The sequence below is a fragment of the Natator depressus genome, chromosome 5, assembly GCF_965152275.1.
Source record: "Natator depressus isolate rNatDep1 chromosome 5, rNatDep2.hap1, whole genome shotgun sequence".
In the NCBI taxonomy this organism is placed as follows: domain Eukaryota; kingdom Metazoa; phylum Chordata; order Testudines; family Cheloniidae; genus Natator; species Natator depressus.
In genome coordinates, this window is record NC_134238.1 from 10,454,877 (window position 1) to 10,468,725 (window position 13,849).

The following is a 13,849-nucleotide window of genomic DNA, read 5'->3' on the forward strand; positions in this document are numbered from 1 at the left end:
AGTGCTTCACCACCCTCCTCGTGAAAAAGTTTTTCTGAATATCCAACCTAAACCTCCCCCAGTGCAACTTAATACCGTTACTCCTCATTCTGTCATCTGCTACCACTGAGAACAGTCTAGATCTATCCTCTTTGGAACCCCCTTTCACGTAGTTGAAAGCAGCTATCTGCTCATTCTTCTCTTCTGCAGACTAAACAATCCCAGTTCCCTCAGCCTCTCCTCATAAGTCATGTGTTCCAGTCCCCTAATCATTTTTGTTGCCTCCGCTGGATGTTTTCCAATTTTTCCACATCCTTCTTGTAGTGTGGGGCTCCACACTGGACTTCTTTTCCAGCTCAGGCCCTTCCCACCCTGGCTCAACAATGTGATCCTTAAAACAGATGCAAGTTTCTAAAGAAGATAGATTTGAAAGTGTTCTCCTGGATGACTCTCAACCCTTTATTTATTACAGGAAAAATTCTCTGGTGGCATAAGTCCATTGAAATCAAGAGAACTAACCCAGAAGAGAGTGTGACCCTATCTATCGTGCAGTAAACTGCATCTATCGTGCAGTAAACCCAGTAGTCACAGTTATTTTCTCATAAAAACAGCAATAATGTTTATCTTGATAAGAAATGGTTTGAAAATAGGAAAGCAACCCATAGAGTTTGAGCATTTTCTCCCTACGATGGAATAACACATGATGTTGAATAGGCCTTTTCCACAAGCGAATGCTGCCCTTGTTAATATATAGCGAGCATTAATTATATTTCATGGCTTCACTCACCTATTGGTAAAAGAGTTTTCTTTCACAGTGTTTCAGGACTGGCATCACAAATGTAGAGCTGGCCTTGACTATTTGATGGATAATGTTTTCATCAATTGTGGCATTCTGTGACAGCAAACTCCCCAGGTAGCAAAACTTCACCTCAGAGACAAGAGGAGCAGTGTTTATCTTAATAATTGGGTAAAGATGTGAATCGCCTGATACTGTTTGGTACAATACTTCAGTTTTCTTCAGGCTGATTGTGAAACCAAAACAATTGACTGCACAAGTGAAGTGATCAGTTATAAATTGAGTGTGCAACCGGTACACAGTCATCAGCAAATAAAGGCTCCTTAATAAGTAAATCTGCCTCTTTCATGTGGGCATAGGAACAACTTCCCATCAGTGCAGAATGGATAAATACTCCTCTGTCGATGCCCTGAAATGCATCCATCAAAGTATGTGAAAAAAGAGTGTGGGAACCAGCATGCAACATTGTTTGGTGCCACTGGTGACAGAGCAAGGTGGTGGCAGATATGGCATGCCACCATTAACCACTTTGAAACCTGGTGCATTAAGACCTAATGTGGAAAAGGTGAACAGTGCAAAGCAAGGATGCAACAGCCCGCGGTGGTCATGGACAATCCTGTCTGTGCTACATGTAGCAGTGTTTCTGGTTCTTGCATTAATCTGACCTTGCATATACGTGTTCACCAATAGTGTGGGCTGAATCCTCAACATCAACATGAGACTCCATCATTTGAGGACCAACTGTCTATCACATGACCATGACCAACCAAATGACCATCAAGCAAATATTCTCAGTTTGAAAGTTATAACTCCCAGGCACTTCACAAAGCATTGTTAGGTGGTTGCCATGGCCCTGCTATTCCCACCTTGCTAATTGCAAGGGGAATCCCACTAAAGAAAAGGGATCCCAGTGTGGACAGGTTGAGAGCTACTGGGGTAAATCTCATAGAGCAGCCAGACTGGATGGAATAAAGAAAAGAACAATCTGTACTCACCTATGGTTGGATCATGGTAATCAGGGAACCGATGGCTTATGAACTGCATTGTCATTGCTGAGAAGGAGAAAAAGAGAGAGGTTACAAAAGAAAACAGTGAAGAGATATGGGGTGAAATAAAGCAGAGGAAAATGTAGGCAGAATTCGCAAAGCCAAACATCAGCCAATGGTCCAAGCACATGGCTGATATTTGCAATTGCACAAGACAAAGCCCGATTGATTTTGTGTGCCTTTCTCTGCAGACTGTTTGCCCAGCTTTAGTAGATGCCAATCACTACAGTAATTTAAAATAGGATAAGAGGATATCCTCTAGGGAGCCATCTTGTAGCAGGCTAAGACAGGTTGATAAAAATAGCTTGTGAATGTCTTAACTTGGTCTTAATTGGGACTACCCAGGGACAATTATTGGCCAGCTCATCCCCTTTGTGAAAATAATGCATGGAAACGATTTCAAACAATATGAGTCTCATGTAGCATCAGGGTCTGCATGCCCCACAGAACAACAAGAAGTTTTAGAGGATAAAACCAAAGAGATCCATGCACCAAAGGGACATGGAACATCAGCCCTCCAGGCCGCAAGTTAGCTACTGCCCTTGTAACACCGCTCTTCTCCAAAGAGGGATTCAACAGTGCAGAGGGAATGTTAGCTATGTTAAAGTTGGCCCAATCAGTATTAATTTACCCATAAAAATGTGTGGGGTTAATGGAGAAACAATGCTGCCTCTTGGTCATCCCCAGACCAGGAACCGCAGTATATATGGATTATTAAACCCATGTAACTCCAAAGAAAGAGCTTATAAAGGGTGAGCGGGTAGGAGGAAATGACGCCAAAGTACCTCATAAATATAAAGATCTTTATAGCCTTTCCAGACATTAATAACTTATGCTTCTGAGGTAGGAAAATACCTCCCTTTTGCAGATGGGACAATGAGGAACAGAGAGTTTTAATGAAAAATCTGTGGGCATTGTGTTAATATATATTTAAATATAATAATGGAAAAATACAATATTAAACATTATGTTCATTGAAATACACCTCAGTTTCTTCTTTTTTAAAAAAGTTTATTGAGCAGTTTCTTTATTAAAAGGTCAGAGATGAGACTGTCATGTCTATTTAGCATCTGGATAAATACTACGTAACACCTTGGCACTGGTTAAATATCTCCCTTAAGCAAAACTGTTGCTCATATTCTCCCAGTTATACAATAGCCCACTCGTATTCTTCATCAGGTGCCCCATGAGGTATCTCAGTAAAGGAACCATCATGATTAAGCATGCATTATAAAGTAAAGTATTAAGAAAGTATCATCAGATGGAGAAATTGTTTTCAATGTTGAAGAGAAAAATAAATGAGGTCCAAGAAGAGTCCTTAAGGTGAGTGTGTAACAGATTCTTCTGATTCACTCCTTTCCTACCAAAACTTCATCATCCTATATGAATAATTCAGAACTGTACAAAGGCTTGGACTACATTACTGAGTTAGGTCACCATAAGGCAGTTTATGGCTACCTAATTATGTCAGGTTCTACACTACAATGCTGCTTCCGCCAAAGTAAGTGGCCCTCTATACCAACATAATAACTCCACCTCTATGAGAGGCATAGCACTTATGTTGATGTAGTTAGGGGACAAAGTGTCTGGGTAGACACTGCGTTACCTACATTGGCTATTGGCTGTCAGCCCTGAATGGGGCTCCCCCCACTCCCCGTCCCCAACACTGACAGCCCGAGTTGTCAGCTGGGTGCTGGGCTCACAGCTGGGGCTCCTGGCACTGAAAGCTTGGAGTGTCAGTGCCAGGGTGTGGGAAGAGTCCATCTGTGAGCCTGCATCTTGCTGACAGCGGGGGAGGGCAGCAGCTCTGAGCCCCAGGCCTACGGCTGAGGTTGTCAACCCCAGGGCTGCTGGGCTTTAGCTGTAAGTGTCCCACAATGCCCCACTTCAGTCGGTGGAAGTGCTCCTGGTGAGGAGGCGTGCCACCTACAGAAGGAGCAAGTGTGGACATGAACCACCATTTTAATTACTGCAGTGACAGTATGGCGACTTAAGTTCACTTAATTTTGTAGTGTAGACAAACCCAAAGTAACATCAACTGCAGTACCTGATTTCATATCTGATGCTTCTTTCAAACATGAACTCTCGTTAAATATGATGCAAGAGACAAACAATCCTTCTTTACACTATATGGAATCAGTTTCCTCCCATCCGATTATTTTATGCCTGAATGTTATCCACTAATGAAAGTTTTAGAAAAGGCATTTCAGCCAGCCAGAAACGAACTCGTAGCATTTTGCGGTGTGGTGTTTCCTGGGGGTGAAATTGATCTCTGTGCAGATGGCCAGCAACATGTAAGTCACACTTAAACCTTATTTTAAGGGCTCAAGTGGTACATAACCCTCATGAAGACCATCAGAACTAGACTGAGTTTCAGCTTGCTTGGGTCAATTGACATTGTTTGTGACTTCTGTTTGCTAAGAGAATCTGGATGGGATCTCAAATCCCATCAATGCCACTTCTTGCTTAAACAAGCTGTGCTGCCAACTCTCCTGATTTTATAGCATCCCACAATATTTTGGTGTTTCACCAGTGTCAAAGAGATTGCATGAGGAACTCAGCTTTCACTGAAAAGAAAAAAAGTAACTTTGTAGCCCTAAAGGTCTCAGGGAAATGGTTGAAAATGTGAAAGGAGTTGACCATAAAGGCTCAGAACCAGAAGGTTAATAAAACAAAATCAAAGTGGTTTAAAAAAATCTCATTATCTTTAAAACAATCTCATGACTTTTAGTGGAGCTTAACTCATCATTTTTGAATGGTTGAAGTTGGCAATATGTCATATTGTAACATAATTATACCTCGCTCTTATATAGTGCTTTTCATCAGCAGATCTCAAAACACCTTATAAGAGAGATCAGTATCATTATTCCTATTTTACAGACTGGGAAACTGAGGCACATGGCAGGGCAGCAAGCTGCCCAAGGTCACCCAGTATGCCATGGCCAGGAAATGAACCCAGGTCTCAAATCCAAGTCCAATGCTCAGTCTACCAGGCCATGCTACCTCCCCTAGGACACATATAAAATACACTTCCCAACCCAAGGGCTGAATATAGTACCTCTTCCCTGGTCCCAGCTACCTATTATGACATGTTAAATCAAAAATGAGATTCTAACCAGGATATCTTGAATGGCAGAGCAGATAGCCACTACAGCATCCCTACTTTGAAAATTATTTATTTAAATTAGTCCAGAATTGCATTACTTTGTTGAAATACTCTTTCCTGCTGTTATCTTAGGGAATCATGGGTTAACAAGATGTCCTGAAAAAAATGTTACAGAAAAGCTGGATTAAATATTTATTACCATGTTAATAAAATATTGCATATTTAGGGTAGACAAATATAAATGTTAAGGAGCAGCATTATAAATTCATAGCCACACAGACAGGATAAGTGTGTTAAAAAGCTTATTTAAAGTCCACATACCATGGGTGAATAAAACAACATGCAGTTACATTAATGTTTTCAATCTTGTGCGCAGTCAAATGCATTACTGTTTGAGTACTGTATGCATGTGGGTACTTCCATATCCAGGCCACCCGTTTTTAACCCAGCAAGGTTTTTAGAGACCCCCATCTGATAACTATTTGGTGGCTTGTGAGAAATAAGTTAATGCCCAATGTCATATTCTCAGTTTGTTATCAGACGTGGAACCACTGAGACACATCCCATAAGATTCAGGCATACAAGCCTTCATTGCAACTTTTCTGAGATCACACACTGTCTGCACAGCAAATGGATCCAACTAGTTCCATTCCCTTGTGGGTGCTATTGTCAGCTCTCTTAAAGGTACCCTCCACTAATCCAGTCTCAATCCAGTTCCCAATGGACCAATGTCCATGTCACAAAATCTATTGTGAAAACTGAAACAATTGCTGAAATTCTCATCAGAAGCCAGGGATTCAGGATTAAACTTTCCCTTTTTCCATGAACCAGCATAAAGGCAGTGCACCATTTATATCCCTGTTAAATCCTTAGCACAGGAGTTAAGAGGAAATTTTGTTGTTCATAGATTTAAATGATTCTAAGGTCAGAAGAGACCACTGTGGTCATCTAGTCTGACCTTCTGTAGAACACAGTCCATAGAACTTCCCCCCAGAATTCTGTTTGAACTACAGGATATCTTTCAGAAAAAAACATTCAAACTTAATTTAAAAATTGAAAGTAATGTAAAATCCTTTCCAACTCTTGGTAAGGTGTTCCAGTGGTTAATTACCTGCACAGTTAAAAATGTATACCTTATTTCCAGTCTGAATGTATCTAGTTTCAATTTCTATGGGTTCATAGGCATTGTCCTGGCTGTTTACACTAATGTGCAAGAAGACTGGATTTACGTGGTCATTTCTAGATATTTTCCCTCCCAAGAAAAATTGAGGCCCACTGGTGTGGGGCGGCATTGAAATGTGCAGTGCCCATGTCAGACCTATTAAGCAGCTACATAGTGAACTTTAGTCTTTTAGGAGTCAAATTCACTAAAGGTATAAGAAAGCACAACTCAGCTGGAGCAAGTGAAATTATAACTGGGAATCATTTAAGAACAGTTTACCAGATGCCCAAAAAGCAACAATACAAAAATTGAGGAAGAAGGTGTGCAGGTTAAAAAAACAGACCTGGTTTAGAGGGGAAGTGAAGGCAACTATAATAAATAATAAATAATAATAATAATAACAAATGGAAGAAAGGGGAAGTTGATATTAATAAATACAGATCAGAAGTCAGGAATAATACAAAACTGATAAGGTAAACAAAGGGACACAAAGAGAAATATTCAGACAGCAGAGTTACAAAAATAAGGAGTTTTTTAAATGTATCAGAAACAAAAAGAATCCTGGCAATGGTACTGGTCTGTTACTAGATGGAAATGGTATACTTATCAATAATAATGCAGAGAAGGAGAAATATTCAATAAATATGTGTGTTGTATATTTGGGTAAAAGCAGATGATATAGTGTCATTATATGGTGATGATAACCCTCTTTCTATTCCATTAGTATCTCTGGGATTTTAAACAAAAGCCAATAGTTAGACATTTTTAAATCAACAGGTCCAGATAACTTGCATCCAAGAGTTTTGCTGAACTGTTAATGTTGATTTTCAATAAGTCTTGGAGAGCTGGAGAAGTTCTGAAAGATTGGAAGAAAGCTAATATTGTGCCATATTTTTTAAAAAAGGGTAAATGGGATGACCTGTGTAATTATTGACCTGAGAGCCTATTATTGATCCCAGATAAGATAATGACACCACTGATATGGGATTTGGTTACTAAAGAATTAAAGGAGAGCATGTAATCAATGAAAATCAACATGAGTTTGTGGAAAATAGATCATGTCCAAGCTAATTGAAATCGTTTTTTTAATGAGATTTCAAGTTTTGTTGGTAAAGGTAATAGTGTTGACTTAATATACTTAGACTTCTCTAAGGAGTTTGACTTGATACTGCATGACATTTTGATTAAAAAACTAGAACAATATAAAATGAACATGGCATACATTAAATGGATTAAAAAGTTGCTAAAAGATAGATCTCCAGATGTAATCGTAAGTTGGCAACTGTCATCAAGGGTGTGTGTTTCCAGTGGTGCTCTGCAGGGATCAGTTCTTGGCCCTATACTATTTAGCATTTTAATCAATGACCTGGAAGAAAACATAAAATCATTACTGCTAAAGTTTGCAGATAACACAGAAATTGGGGAAGTGGTAAAGAATGAAGAGGACTGGTCGTAGATTCAGAGCATTCTGGATTGCTTAGTAAACTGGGTGAAAACAAACAATATGTGTTTTAATACATCTGAATACAAATGTACATATCTAGGAAATAAAAAAAATGTACTTACAGAATGGGGGACCTTATCCTGGGAAGCAGTGCCTCTAGAAAAGATTGGTCATGGTGGATAATCAGCTGAGCATGAGCTCCCAATGTGATGCTGTGGCCAAAAGAATGAATGGGATTGTTGGATACTTAAACAGGGGAAACTCAAACAGAAGAAGAGAGGCTATTTTACCTTTGTATTTGGCACTGGTGTGACTGATGTTGGAATTCTGTCCAGTTCTAGTGCCCACAATTCAAGAAGAATATTGATAAATTGGGAAGGGTTCTAAGAAGAGCAATGAGAATGATTAAAGGATTAGGAAACTTGCCTTATAGTGACAGACTCAAAGAGCTCAATGGTTTAGCCTAAGAAAGAGAAGATTAAGGGGTGACTTGATCACAGTCAATAATTATTTACCTGGGGAACAAATATTCAGTAATGGGCTCTTCAGTCTAGCAGAGAAAGGTATAATGAGACCAATGGCTGGAAGATGAAGCTCAACAAATTCAGAATGGATATAGGCATTCATTTTTAACAGTGTGGGTAATTAACCACTGGAACAATTGGAACAAGGGTTGTGGGGGATTCTCCATCACTGACAATTTTAAATCAAGATTGGATTTATTTTCTAAAAGATCTACTCTAGGAATGATTTTGGGGAAGTTCCTATGGCTGGTGTTATACAGGAGGTCAGACTCATACTGGTCCCTTCTGGCCTTGGAATCTATTAATAGACTCTGACTCAGTTTGCCCCTAGGCAGTCCCTGAACCCACTGAAATAAACAGGTTTCTTCAGTGAGAGTGGTATCAGAACCAAAGTTCTTCTCCAGAACAAATTAATTTCATACACTAATAAGAAAAATGTATGAGTGTTCTATGATGTTTTAAGTAAATATTCTTGTCTCTCTTTTCCTACTTTTCATAGATTCATAGATATTAAGGTCAGAAGGGACCATTATGATCATCTAGTCTGACCTCCTGCACAATGCAGGCCACAGAATCTCACCCACCCACTCCTGCGAAAAACCTCTCACTTATGTCTGAGCTATTGAAGGCCTCAAATCGTGGTTTAAAGACTTCAAGGAGCAGAGAATCCTCCAGTAAGTGACCCATGCCTCATGCTACAGAGGAAGGCGAAAACCTCCAGGGCTTCTTCCAATCTGCCCTGGAGGAAAATTCCTTCCCGACCCCAAATATGGCAATCAGCTGAACCCTGAGCATATGGGCAGGATTCACCAGCCAGATACCCAGGAAATAATTCTCTGTAGTAACTCAAATCCCACCCCATCTAACATCGTTATTACCTGCCTTCCTCCCACCATTCACACACACATACAGTCCCCGATCAAACATGCTCTGGCTCTGACCAAATTACTCTGGGGCTCTGTGACAGGCAGGGCCTGTCTCAGGGGTGCGACTGAGGTGGCTTCAGAGCCCTTTCTCCCTTTCAAGGGTTGTTTTGGGGTTTTGGTAAGTCATTGTGGATGGTAGAGTCTTGTCAGCTTTCTCCCTCTCAGCTACTCTGTAACAAGAGTCAGCTCCTTTCAAGACACAGCAGCTTTCCTCCTGGTTGCCACCTCTTCCTATGACTGGCCCTTCTCGGTAAAGCTTGCTCCTCCAGCTGGGGAAGGCTCTACAGGTGTATCTATCTTGGTAGGGACTGAGCCCAGAGGCGCTCATTAGCCTTCTCCAGATTGGGATGGGGGCGTGCCCTATCCTAGGCTCAGCATAATGAACAATACAGCAAAATTTTACAAATCTATAAATGAGGAGCATTTAACTCTGATTTATTCCACACAAAAAGCAATGTATTAAAATGATACTTTAAAATGGAATGATAAAATGGAATAAAAGGATGAGCCTGATATTTAAATAAATACATATACATGCAAAAGGGTCACTACAAAATATTTATTATAAAAATACTCCTATTTAATCTGTTGCAGTTATTATGAAACATTTTGAATTGCAAGTCACCCTATAGACATTTAATGAATATTTTATTAAGCTTTGAAGAGCACTCTGTTTAAGTGGCACGTGTTTATCACATCGCCACTAGTATAAGTAAAAGGAGCATTGTTTCAGATGAATAGGTATCTCCCTTATATCTATCTGTAGCTAGGTAAGTATAAATGTTCTTAGATGAACAGATGCAAGCTTGATATGTATCAGTAACTATCTAACTGTAATGTTCACTTGTATTTTCAAAATCAAAAATATGTGCTTTTTAGAGCCTGGAATTGCCTTTTATTTCCATTTCCTATTATTCTTTTCGAATTTTCATTTGTTATAATCAATAATTAAATGTTAATTATCTCCCAATAGCTCTTATAATTGCTGTACTTGTATGTGATCTGCATATATATTATGTCTGTATTGGCACTACACGGTATATAATTATTCTCTATGAATGATAATGTTAATCCTATCTAGTTATTTCTACTTAGTTTCGACTCACCTACACCTAGTATTTACTCCCTTGTCCCAGCAGGCAATTACCATATTGTAGAGAAATGTTAAGACAATGTTGTTTATTCTGAAACGTTGCAGTTCAAAAGTCAGAGGGGTAGCCCTATTAGTCTGTATCCAAAAAAAAAAAACAATGAGGAGTCTGGTGGCGCCTTAAAGAACAACAGATTTATTTGGGCATAAGCTTTTGTGGGTAAAAAACCCACTTCTTCAGATGCATCTGCATCTGCAAGGGTTTTTTTCCCACGAAAGCTTATGCCCAAATAAATCTGTTGTTCTTTAAGGTGCCACCAGACTCCTCATTGTTTTTGCAGTTCAAAAAGAAGCTTTACTAATTTTGCTCAGTGCATCATCATGAAATTTGATATGAAAGAGAGAGACAAAGTGGGTGAGAACGACTTCTGTTGGCCCAACAAAAGATATTACCTCACCCATTTGGTCTCTTTCACATCCAAAAGGGCTACAGCAACACTGCAAATGATATGAAAGACAGTCTAATTGCAACTGGTGCTCGTAAAGGATGCTGGCTCACAGTCTGGAGATTGAAGTTTTCTATATACGGAGCAGACACAGCACAATCATGCTGCCCTACCAATTCCTCTCAACCTTGATCAGTATAGACCTCTGCCAGGGTAGTTCCATGTCAACAGACTTTCTGTTAAGGGTGCCATTGGTACCATCTGTGGTGGTTTTATTATATGGATACTTCATCTCTGTCTTACCATGTTCTCCCTTCTCACTCAGTGTTCTACCCCCATTCATATCTTCTCCCAACCTCCTGTGCCACTCTGCCACCTATATTCATCTGTCTCCATATTTTGCCTTTCCTATCACAAAAGCTTACAATCTAGGGGGGGGGAGGTAATAATTGGCCACATCTTGGCAATTCAGTGAGTTTCTGTTTGGTTGGTTTTGTTTTGGTCTTTTTAGATATATAAAAGATCCCAGTTGCTCGTCAGCATAGCTGTTCCTAGTCTGCTCATTTCTTGGAGGTTTCTACAGGGGAGGAACTAACAGGAGGACAGGACGGTGAGTGCATCCCTGTCATCTGGCAGCTTTTAGGTGTATGTGCATTCAGGTATATTATACAATTGACAAAAGAAGGTGTACAACAGAAATTTTCACGTTGGGCTGGAGAGTGACCCTGTCCACTTACCCAGCCATGGCGGCACCTGTCCCAGAGGACTGGGCTTGACTCCCTGCTCTGGGTGCTGTGACATGACATGGAGAGTCATGGAGCTCTGGGACCCCATGCATCATGTTGCAACGCCACTCACTCAAATTTGGCTAAGCTACCTCTCTTATGGCCAGGCAAAACCTCAGTGGTGTTACAATCCTGTTCATCAGGTGTAATACCCAAAGTAGGGAGCCAGGCCTAGCCCCACAGAACAGGAGCAGCCGCTTCCACGTGAGTGTGGGGTGGGCTCACTCTGCAGCTCCCCTCCCCCCACTCCCAATGACTCACCACTCCACAACATTACAAAACATGGCTCTGGCATTGGCCACTGTAGAAGTAGGCCTTGAGGAAAAATTTGAAGGAGAATAAGTTAGTGGCCTGGCAGATCAGCTCATACAATCATATAATTGTAGGACTGGAAGGGACCGAGAGAGGTCTTCTAATCTACTCCCCTCCACTCAGGACAGGACTAAGTATTATCTAGACCATCCCTGCCAGGTGTTTGTCTAAGCTGCTCGTAAAAGTCTCCAATGATGGAGACTCCACAATCTCCCTAGGCAATGTATTCCAGTGCTTAACTATCCTGACAGTTAGGAAGTTTTCCCTAATATCCAAGCTAAATTGCCCCTGCTGCAGTTTAAGCCCACTGCTTCCTTGTCCTATCCATACAGGTTAAAGAGAACAATTTTTCTGCCTCCTCCTTGTAACAACCTTTTATGTATTTGACAACTGTTATCATGTCCCCCCTCAACCTTCTCCACACTAAACAAACCCATTTTTTTTCAAACTTCCTTCATACATCATGTTTTCTAGACCTTTAATAATTTGTGTTGCTCTTCCACAACTTTCCTGAAATGTGGTTCCCAGAACTGGATACAATACTCCAGTTGAGGCTTAATCAATGTGGAGTAGAGTGAAAGAATTACTTCTTGTGTCTTGCTTACAACAAGGCACAAGCTCATTAGCATGGAAAAACTATATTGATAATCATTAGGATGGAGATGGGACAAACAAGCTATTGAGACTCGCATCCCAGTTGGAGCAGAAGACAATGGGCATTAGGGGTACAACACAACAAGAGATAGGAGTGGATAAGTAGTTAGGGGCAGGGATATGTAGATCGTGGAAGGAGCAGACTATGCCATAATAGATATTTTGATTCTCTGTCAAATTTGTAAATGTCATGATCTATTTCAAATATAGATTGGAGATGTGGATTATGTCAACATTTTATTATTTTTGTTTGTTTTGTTTTCTATTATTAAAAAAGTGTCAAAAATGTCACAGATGACAAAATTCCACCCTTTCATTAAGCATGCAAGGATTTTATTATGTGCATTTGAAACATTCCCTGTCAACACAAATATTTGTAAAGTGGAAATAGACAATTTGAACAGCTCTGGCATTCCTGATGGCTTCATTTCCTGACACTCTGGGGTTTGTCATCCTGTGAAGTGGTCACATTTAGAGATTGGAACTTTGGCTTCTTTTGCATTGGCTTAGAAAAGTAACAAACATTTTTATAACTAAGTGGGAGTTCATTCCTTAACTTTTAGCTTAGCTTATCAGGTAAAAGACAATCACTGATTTCTTATCAAAAGGGCTTTGTGTAATAATAATGTGCATACATATACATGATGAACAGCAAAAGGCATAAATATTGTTTCTTCCAGGAAGCTGCCTGGTACCTGAATTGCATTGCTATTCTGAGAATGCTTGCACTACTGAAGACAGTAATAAAGCCAGGAACACAAATACAATAGAGACATTTAAACACTTGCTTTTACTAGAAGGAGTTCCTGTACATTCCGTAGCTCTAGGCTTTCTGGCCGTTATTCTATTTTGGTCTAATATGGGCAGTCAACTCTAGCCAGATCCACAAGTGATGGAGATGATGGAAATAAAGGGGGAGTTGTAAGCAGGCTATGTTCTTGTGCTTTTAAATGTATGTCAAGACCTCCCATTCGTTTGTGTGAAGTTTGTGTATCACCAAAACTTATATTCGTCTATAATAATGACTGGAATAAGCCTTATTTGGCTGATGTGCTTGTATAGGAACACAGAAGAATCGCAGAATGGTACGTCTATTCATGTATTATTCCTGCAATGGAAGTCATTACCTACCATAGCTCTTAATACTTAGACCTAATTAGACTGAGTTACTGAGGTGCCACATTGTATTTTCTTTCTTGTGCCTTTGACCAAGAAGTCCTACAACACAGCAAACATTTCTTTCTGATGACAGCTTTCCATATCAATAGATTGCACTCACAAAACCCAGTTTGATTTATAGCTACAATAGAGGATATTTTCTCTTTTTTATCTTTAGCTGTTGTATTTGGATCCCAGCACATCCTTAGAATAAATAACTGACAGCAGCGGATACTTGACCTCAAGCAAAAAGCATCTGGATGTCAAATTACAGTTGGTATGTTCCACTGCTTCACTTCAGTGTGAACCAATATAAATGAGCAATGGCTAAAAAGGAGACGGGGACAGACATTTTGAGCTGGATGGATTGCAGGAAATAGTCATGAATAGCAGACTTTCCGTGATGTGTAATGTATTTGCA

At 40.0% G+C, this 13,849-nt stretch overlaps 1 protein-coding gene across 2 annotated transcripts in view; it reads right to left on the bottom strand.

The window, feature by feature from the left end:
* Positions 1–13,849, bottom strand: part of RIT2 (Ras like without CAAX 2) — a 262,487-nt gene that overhangs the window by 187,117 nt on the left and 61,521 nt on the right. For both annotated transcript variants that reach the window (XM_074952303.1, XM_074952304.1), the window contains exon 2: positions 1,771–1,827. In XM_074952303.1, the coding sequence (XP_074808404.1) occupies positions 1,771–1,827 (57 nt within the window). The remainder of the gene's footprint in view (positions 1–1,770; positions 1,828–13,849) is intronic.